Source organism: Oncorhynchus mykiss, chromosome 4 (genome assembly GCF_057628025.1).
Source record: "Oncorhynchus mykiss isolate SJ-2025 chromosome 4, ASM5762802v1, whole genome shotgun sequence".
In the NCBI taxonomy this organism is placed as follows: Eukaryota; Metazoa; Chordata; class Actinopteri; order Salmoniformes; family Salmonidae; genus Oncorhynchus; species Oncorhynchus mykiss.
Genome location: NC_143025.1, coordinates 53,319,604 through 53,329,115, shown reverse-complemented (window position 1 = coordinate 53,329,115; position 9,512 = coordinate 53,319,604). Strand labels below are relative to the sequence as shown.

The 9,512-nt window shown below is 44.1% G+C and overlaps 1 protein-coding gene across 1 annotated transcript; it reads right to left on the bottom strand.

Moving 5' to 3' along the window:
- Positions 1-302: 302 nt before the first annotated feature.
- On the bottom strand, positions 303-8,894 carry LOC149984060 (uncharacterized). The gene has a single exon (XM_090232276.1). It carries the CDS (start codon positions 7,883-7,885, stop codon positions 6,302-6,304), a length of 1,584 nt encoding a protein of 527 aa, XP_090088402.1. The 5' UTR covers positions 7,886-8,894; the 3' UTR covers positions 303-6,301.
- Positions 8,895-9,512: the final 618 nt, after the last annotated feature.

The following is a 9,512-nucleotide window of genomic DNA, read 5'->3' as shown; positions in this document are numbered from 1 at the left end:
AAACGTCCACAAGTCTGGTTCATCCTTAGGAGCAATTTCCAAACGCCTGAAGGTACCACGTTCATCTGTCCAAACAATAGTACGCAAGTATAAACACCATGGGACCACGCAACCGTCATACCGCTCAGGAAGGAGACGCGTTCTGTCTCTTAGAGATGAACGTACTTTGGTGTGAAAGTGCAAATCAATCCAGGAACAACATCAAAGGACCTTGTGAAGAAGCTGGAGGAAACAGGTTAAAAAAGTATCTATATCCACAGTAAAACAAGTCCTATATCGACATAACCTGAAAGGCCGCCCAGCAAGGAAGAAGCCACTGCTCCAAAACCTCCATAAAAAAGCCAGACTACGGTTTGCAACTGCACATGGGGACAAAGATCGTACTTTTTGGAGAAATGTCCTCTGGTCTGATGAAACAAATATAGAACTGTTTGGCCGTAATGCAAGCCGAAGAACACCATCCCAACCGTGATTCATGGGGGTGGTAGCATCATGTTCTGGGGGTGCTTTGCTGCAGGAGGGACTGGTGCACTTCACAAAATATATGGCTTCATGAGGAAGGAAAATTATGAGGATGTATTGAAGCAACATCTCAAGACATCCGTCAGGAAGTTAAAGCTTGGTCACAAATGGGTCTTCCAAATGCACAATGACCCCAAGCATACTTCCAAATTTGTGGCAAAATGGCTTAAGGACAACAAAGTCAAGGTATTGGAGTGGCCAACACTTTATAGAAGATAATATGCTTTATCTTATATTAAGAAGTAATTCTGTTAAGTTTAGATTTGCCTCTGGTGTAGTTATCATTGTGTAACGTAATTTTAACATTAGGCACAATGCAAAGCGTAAAAAAAAAAAATCACACACTTTTATTTTGAAAGCAAAATCGGAAAACAGGACTTCTTAATGTTGCTGCCGTTATGCTAATCCTGAAAACTTGATGGAGGATGGTAACAAACATAACTTCCTGTTGAAGGCTTCTTCAACAGAGGTGCTGCCATCTACTGTTCGTAGTGATCAACACTTTTCTTCATGCGGGTTTGAAATTTCCTCAAAAACATAGTATATTAAATCAATGGCAAAAATGTGGGCTATTTTTGAGCATAATCAATATCATTAATCTACTTAAACTGTAAATGATTATAACTTTTTTTTAGCACTCCTCGATGATTTTAAATGCATTATGTTGTTGTGTGTTTGAAATTTTGCCAAATCATCCAGAACAACGCACAGGAGCAACCACTGTCAAGTTGGCCACCGGGCCTAGTTCCCAACTGCAAGGCCACCAACAATCCAAGATCCCCCACAGTTCACCGAGAGCTGCCCCTCAACCATCCGAGACCCACCCCCCCACACTACCCCACCTAAAAATAATATTTGTTGACTTTTTTTGATTTTTTTATTTTATGTTTGACCGTCATTCTGTCCCCTGCCCAGCAACTCCACTCCTGCTTGTCCCCAGTTCCACATCCCAACCCTTAGTTTCCCTCAGCCCATCTCACCTCTCTGCTGTTCAACCTCTACAGATTTCTACATGCCATATATCTTCCAACTATGCTGTGATATTTAACTTACAATTTGAAGATATGTAATCGAATAGAATCCACTGATTGCGAGTTGAAGATACACACTTTTAGTAAGGGTATTAGTGTGTTAAGAATTGACTGACCAGGTCTCTCCAGATCTCCCAACAATCTGACATTTTTTAAGTCCAATGGTCACTTTATGGATGCTATAGTCTCGTTTTAATCCGACTTCTAGAATTTGAGCTAGGTGAGCGCAGAAAATACTCTGAAAACTAAATTGTTAAAGACCCTGTTAAAAATCCGGTATGTGGTTCTCAGTTACGGCCGGACAGCTCATGAACCTCCAATCAAGTTGATTTACAGCAGGTTCAGCAGCATCAGTTAATGAAGGAAAGGCACTTGGTGGACGATCATCAGGCAAATTTTCAGCAGGCAAGTTCATCTCCTCAGCAGGCAGGTCTTTAACTGTTGTTGTCTCCTCCAGCCGCTTTTCAACAAGAGGCTGTGCTGGTAGCGTATCAGGGACTGGCACTGCAACTGTCTGTTTCACTGTTGGGGCCTGTGTTCCCACTCTCTCGCTGGTTCAGCATTCCTCTCCTCAGGTACTGTAGGAGATGTGGGAATCTGTAGCGGCTCATGATGAAGGTCATATTCATCACCGCTGTCTTCATCAGAATCTAGAGGCTGTGATGCAGGCTGGTGTCTCCTCGTTTTCTGACTCTTGTCCACTTTGGTCATTTCTGGTTGTGTCTCAAAAGGTAAGTGGTCACAGGACATGAGCAGGTTTCTGTGCAGGACCCTGGAGCGTCCCCTACCCCTTTCTGGTCTCAATTCATAAATCGGCAGGTCTGAACCCATTTGTCTCACCACTGTGTGAATTGTATCCTCCCAATAGTTACGGAGTTTTCCTGGTCCTCCTCTTGGTGTTAGGTTTTTAATCAGAACTCGCTCGCCAGGCTGTAGCACTGAACTCCTAACTTTAGTGTCATAGTACTTCTTACTTCTTTCAGCGGCTTTCTGAGCATTTTCATTTGCAATGGCATATGCTTCTTCCATCCCTCGTTTCCAGTTCTCCACGTAGTCTCGCTGGTTACTGGAACCTGCCTCTGTGCACAATCCAAAGAGCATATCAACTGGAAGCCTGGGTGATCTCACAAACAGAAGATAAAATGGTGAATAGCCAGTCACTTCGCAACGGGTGCAGTTATAGGCATAAACCAGTTTGTTCAGAGACTCCTTCCAATTTGACTTTTGTGTCTCAGTTAGTGTCTTTAACATTTGCAACAATGTTCTGTTCATGCGTTCCGCTTGACCGTTTCCCATCGGGTGATAGGGTGTTGTCCTGGACCCCGCCATGCCACTGAGTTTCTTTAACTGATGGAACAACTGATTTTCAAATTCTCCCCCTTGGTCATGGTGGATGCGGGACGGGAACCCAAACTTCAGGGCAAAGTCATTGAAGATGAGACTTGACTTTGATGTGGTGGCGTAGGCTTGAGTGAAACGTGTAAAATGATCAACAATCACGAGGATGTACTCATATCCCCCTTTGCATCTGTCGAGATGAAGGAAGTCAATACATACCAGTTCAAATGGCTGTGTTGTCACAATGTTTGTCAGAGGAGCTCTTGTTGCATGGGCTGGCTTTTTCTGCTTGACACAGCTACAAGTTTTAGTCACATAGTGCTCGATGTCAGATTGCATATATGGCCAGAAGAAGCGGTCACGTACTAGTGATACAGTGCGGTCAGTACCTTGGTGTCCCATGTTATTGTGCAACTCTTCCATCACTTTACCTTTGTACTGCTCTGGTAGAACTAACTGCTTGCGGGCTGTAGTGATTCTGTACAGAATGCCATCACTGTCTATTGTCAATTTGTCCCATTCTCTGAATAGGCATTTTGTCTTTGGACTGAATTTATTTTGCTCTTTAACTGGCGGTTTGGAACCAGACAGTTTGAAATTGAGCACAGGACGGATGACCGGATCAGATTCTTGTGCTTCTCTTATCCCATCTTTTGGGATCGAGCTGGTTGTTGCAGTGGTTGTCTCACCTTCAGCTGATACTGACATAGATGCAGCTGAAAATGACCAAGGTACAACAGCCTCTTTCTGTACCTCAACTGCTTGTATCGTGGCGGCGATGGTGTCTGGTGGAAGCTCCTCAGAACATTCTCTCATCAGTGACTCTACATCCAGTGGCATCCTTGACAAAGCATCTGCATCACCGTTCTCTCTGCCTGGCCTGTACTTTATTGTAAAGTGGAAATCAGCCAAGTCTGCAACCCACCTAGAAGTGGTTGCGTTCAGTTTTGCAGTAGACAGAATGTAGCAGAGCGGGTTGTTATCGCTGTATACAGTGAAGGTTGGAGCATAGTACAAATAGTCATGGAACTTATCAGTGATTGCCCATTTTAGAGCTAGAAATTCTAGCTTGCTCGAGTGGTAGTGATAGTTCTTCTCAGCTGCTGTTAAGGTTCGAGAGCCATAAGCAATGACCCTAAGCTTCCCCTCTTGCTTTTGAGAAAGAACTGCTCCCAAGCCTTGGTGTGACGCATCAGTGTGTACAACAAATGGCTGAGTGAAATCAGGGAAACCTAAAACTGGTGGGTGAAGCAAACACTCAATCAGCTGTTCAAGTGCCTGTTGATGCTGGTCAGTCCACAGGATTGGCTTGTTTGAGGGCACCACATGACTTACTTTCTTTGTTTTTGTTTTCCGTGGGTGGTCAGGTATTTTCTCTGAATCTGCTTTCAGGAGGTCATACAGGCAGCTGGCACTCCTAGAAAAGTCTTTGATGTACTGTCTGTTGTAAGTGAGTAAACCAAGCATTTTTATGAGCTGGCCCACAGCCTCTGGTCTGATTTCTTTCAATGCTCTTACTGCTTCAAAATCGGCTGGGTCAACTTGGCTGCCCCCTGCAGACACTATTCTGCCCAAATAACGGACCTGGGGTTTAAAGAGATCACACTTACTTGGTTTGAGTTTAATGCCATACTCTCTGAGACGCTGCAAAACTTTTCGCACATCATTCACATGGCTGTTGAATTTTTTACTGAAAACTAGCGTGTCGTCCAGATAAGGAATGCAGATGTTATCCCGGAGCCCTTCCAAACACTCCTCCATTACCGCTGAAAAGCTGCAGGAGCGTTCATGAGGCCGAATGGCATACGTATCCACTCATAGAGTCCCCACGGTGTCACAAATGCTGTCAGTGGTCTGCTCTCTTCAGAGATGAACCCCTGGTGATACGCTTTCCCCTGATCTAAGAGGGAGGACCAGGAATTACCACCTAAACTGTCCATGATGTCTTGGACCCGAGGGATGGGCTGGCGGTCGGGATGTGTCTTTCTGTTCAGGTCTCTGTAATCTATACACAACCGGAGGGTCCCGTCCTTTTTACGAACGCACACAACAGGTGAAGAATATGAAGAGTTTGACTTCCTAACCCAGCCCTGGACTATGAGGTCATAAATGTATCCCTTCATCTCCTGATACAGTGGCCTGGGCACTGACATGTATGTGCGCTTTACTGGTTCAGAGTCCTTTAGAGAAATAGTCATTTTCAATCGTTCAATGCAGCCAATGTCATTGTCTGATCTGGAGAAGGAGTGACACTCTTCTCTAAGCATTTGCCTAACAACCTCTCTCTGTTCTTCGGTTAGGTGAGTTAAATCTACTGGTGGATCCCACTGTTCAGTAGCAGTACATGGGGTTTGAACGCTGGTGTGATTCACTGTGGCTGGGGTGACAGTTTTTTCAAAGACTTGGGCAGGTAACACAGTCATAATGGTTTGTACTGTACCGATTATTGTGCGTCCTAGCAGGGCAATGTCGTGGTCAGTGGGGTTAGAGACATCAAGCAGGATAACTGGAAAAACACCTTTCCTGACTCTGACTAGTGTGTCAAAGAACTCAAGGTCGTCTGGCCACTGCGGTTTCAGGTCTGGCTGGAAAAGCATTGTCATGTCATCTTTGAAAGACTGGGAAGCTACACGGCACTCAATCTGAATGCTACTGTGTTTTGGTACAGCAACCTTCTCTTTCTTGGTTTTCACTGCGTATTCATCTGTCTGTTCTGCGCTAACAGCCTGTATAAAAGCTCTCACCTTGTTTCTTTTGAGGCTTGGGAAAGCTGTTTTTACTGTACTGTATCGTTTAGTCTTTTCGGTCATTGTCAGGATGTGCTCGATAACATTGAAACCTATGATGGGATGTGATAGGTGACAGCCTTTCATTACCAGCACCGGGATGATCAGTTCCTTTGTTTGGTCAGTTTCAGAGGCTAGCCGAAAAGTTGTTTCAATCCATCCCAGGTACGGCATTTCAGTCCCATTTGCTGCAGTCAACCTTAGATCATCAGGTGAGTCCAGGATTTCTGAAACATCTCTCAGCCTTGCGTTTGGGAGAGATTCCTCTTTCCATCGTTCATCAATGACCGATACCTGAGAGCCTGTGTCCCATAGAGCTTGGAGGTGGTGGCGATTCAGGTGACACTCAATAAGGCACTGTCTGCCGACTAGCGAGGTGACCTTACGGGGGTGGCAACCTTGAGCTAGGGATGGTAAGGAGTGGGCATTTTCCTCTGTGCAGGAAAACCTTTCACTATTAGAGTCAATTTTCAGGTGAGTGCATTTTTCCTTATGTTTAGTCCAATGTTGGTTTTGACATACTTTGGAACAGTGTCTCTTTACATGATGAACATTGTTTCAGGTTCTCAAATGAATCTTCTCTGGCACAATTTGCACATTTCTGGGTCTTTTTGGTAGCTACGGTTAACACTCGTCCCTCAGCGGTAACCCGTTTCCGTTTAAAGGGGCCTCCCTTGATGGTCTGGCTCCCCGGATTTTACATCCAGCTTGAAAATGTTCTCCACTCCCACATCGGAAGCAGTGTGTGCAGCGTGCATCTGTTCTGGCCTGCTGGCAGACAAAACACCTCCTTGGAGCTTGAGCAGAGCGGTTGGTATACCAGTTAGGTGCATATTGATGCTGCGCAGGGTCAGGTGCTTGGGACCGACTGTAGCTGCTGTAATACTGCTGCTGGGAAACAGGTGACTGGGGGTCCCTATTTGGCCTCCTAACTGGGGGTGGGGCATAGGCACAAGGCGGTGACTGAAACATAGGCTGCTGTAATGTCTCCTTAATCTGAGCAATCTCTGCACTGAGACCTTTTAGAGAAGCTACACCTGTCTTAAGTTCAGCTAACTCTGTTAACAGTCCTGCGGGTATCTTAGCTTTGGCTTCCTTCACAGGACACTTTGCAGATGGCGTATCTTCTAACTGGACTACACTTACAGTTGTAGCAGGCTGTGGGGCATTAAACCGCTTTTTGTTTCGTCTTTCTATCTCATTAGCAAAAGCAATGTTAAGCTTCTCTAGCAAAACCTCATCTGATGTTTTGCTCTCTAGCAGGAGAGGCTGCATGTCTATCCTGATACTGTCACTCTGGAGACCCGTAAGGACTGTGTGAAAACACATGCTCTGGACTAGAGCAGGGTCATACTTAAGCCCTGATTCTGACTCATGGGATGCAAACAGTACTTTTTGCCTCAAATTTAAAACGCGCATCAGGAAGCTTTGAGGGGTCTCCTTGCTATGCTGTGCTTCTGAAGCTAGCTGTTTGTAAAGCTCTGTTGCACTCTTCTCTTGGAAGTGGGAACGCAGGATACATCTAAGTGTGTGAAGAGTTAGCTGGGGTTTACCTTCCAAGTAGCTGCGTAGCTGTGAGCCTGGAGAAATAGCCCTGACTACTGCGTCTACTATTTCTACCTCAGGATAGCCTCTGTTAAGTCCATTTTCAATCTGATGGGCAAGGCTGGAAAAAATCAGTTTTTCTTTCTGGCCCGGTTCACCTATCTGACCAGAAATTTTAAACTCTTTGCGCCAGTATGAGTTGGGCTGTGCATTGGGTGAGAGCAGCACGCTCCTCTGAAGATTGGCATGGGGATGGGGCTGACGCAGAGAATCACTGGCTTTGGATGCAGTAATCTGCTCAGTTCCCACCCCTTGTTGTGGGGTTACAGTTCTCAGTTCCTCTATTCTGTGATGTGTTCCGGCTGGTTCGATATCATGGTCAATTTGCCCTGTTTTGTTATCTATGCCACTGATCATCTCTGTCATTTCGTCTCTCAGTAGCAACAATTCCGACATGCCGCCATCTTCTAACTCTGCGACTTCCTCTCTTTCAAGGAACATCATAATGTGAGTCATTAATGATATGCGGGATTTGTTTTGAACATCTCTTCTCTGTTCGCCTGATATGTCAAGGAAATCACATATCTCTAGTAATTTGTCTTTAGTCAGGGTGTGCAATTCTCCTACTACCTCTTCCTGTAGTTCTTCCAAGGCGCTTGTCATGTTGACAGAACAGGAGGAACTTTTACTGTGCCGGAGTTGACTCTGAATTAGATGGTCCTTACTGTCTCTGATGGTCGATCAATGGCCTCAGTTGACACGTACTTAACCACTAACTTCCAACTTCCCTCGAACAGCAACACTTTCCTCACTGCAGCCTGCCTGAGTTGTTATGTGGAGATTTAGCTGGCTCGGAATTCAGCAACCAGGGTGTGGAAACTGGACATCTGAGCAGCTATCTCAGCGGTGCCTCCAAAAATGTTACGCCCCTGAAAACAGGGGAGAAATAATCACGAGCGTGATACGGTGTTGTATTCTCAATTCAAAGTTTAGTGTAACATTTCACAAAAGTAACACATTACAAAACAACAGAAAACCCATTCTACAACTAACACAGCAAAATATCTTATTAACAACGTACATGTTCATTCACAATCGACATAAAATGGCAGCTACTCTCAGTACGATGCTATTCTCCACTTCAACCGAGCAGGGCTAATATTACTCTCTTCAAACTTAACTCTAACTTCCTCAAGACGTTACTAAGACACACCTTAAACACTCTTGACATGTTAGCGAGTTATAACATTTAAATTACTATTTTATCATCAATAAAGTACCTGAAAACAGGGGAGAAATAATCACGAGCGTGATACGGTGTTGTATTCTCAATTCAACGTTTAGTGTAATGAGAAAAGACCGCGATTTCCCCAGGAATATGGGTGGAGACCAGAGCAATCGATCTCCGGCTCATAGATTAAGAGCATTTCGTAGATCACAGATTAACACTTTTAGGCACCACAAAATAAAGTAATCAATATAAGGTTTACACATTACTCTCATTCTTACCCTTTGACAGATTTTAACGTTAACACAATTATATGAATGTTATTAATCTCTATCAACTAATACTGAATGCATCTTTTTAACCTTAGATGTTTTACGATCCTCACATACTATAAACTTACTAATACTTTTTAATGTATAACAGGCTATGAATATTTCCTTTAACCTGTCACATTGACTGGTGGGCAATGTGGGGTGGAAGCAGCCAGCCCACTGTCGATACATTAGAAAAGGAAAAGGAAGAAGGAAAAGGAAGAAGAGCACACTGCCATTTTGTATTTGGCTTGGGCCTTGTGACATGGAGCTCTGTGTGTCTGACAATATGACAATTGAAATGCAATTCTTGGCAAAACGTTCAGAAAATATTTGAGGGCCCCAATGGAAAGCCCCAGTGATGATGACAAACTGCATGTCTGACAGATGATTTGAGATATACTATGGCACATTAAACGTCATGTATTGAGAACCTAGTGCATCTGCAAACTCTAATTCTATGCCTAAACTATTCTAGCTTTTCAATTATAGAGCCACATAGCTCAAATGGCATCTCTACAAGTACAGTGCCTTGCGAAAGTATTCGCCCCCCTTGAACTTTGCGACCTTTTGCCACATTTCAGGCTTCAAACATAAAGATATAAAACTGTATTTTTTTGTGAAGAATCAACAACAAGTGGGACACAATCATGAAGTGGAACGACATTTATTGGATATTTCAAACTTTTTTAACAAATCAAAAACTGAAAAATTGGGCGTGCAAAATTATTCAGCCCCCTTAAGTTAATAC

Excerpts from the sequence above, each read along its gene's own strand:
- LOC149984060 (XM_090232276.1), bottom strand. The coding sequence starts at position 7,885 with ATGACAAGCGCCTTGGAAGAACTACAGGAAGAGGTAGTAGGAGAATTG.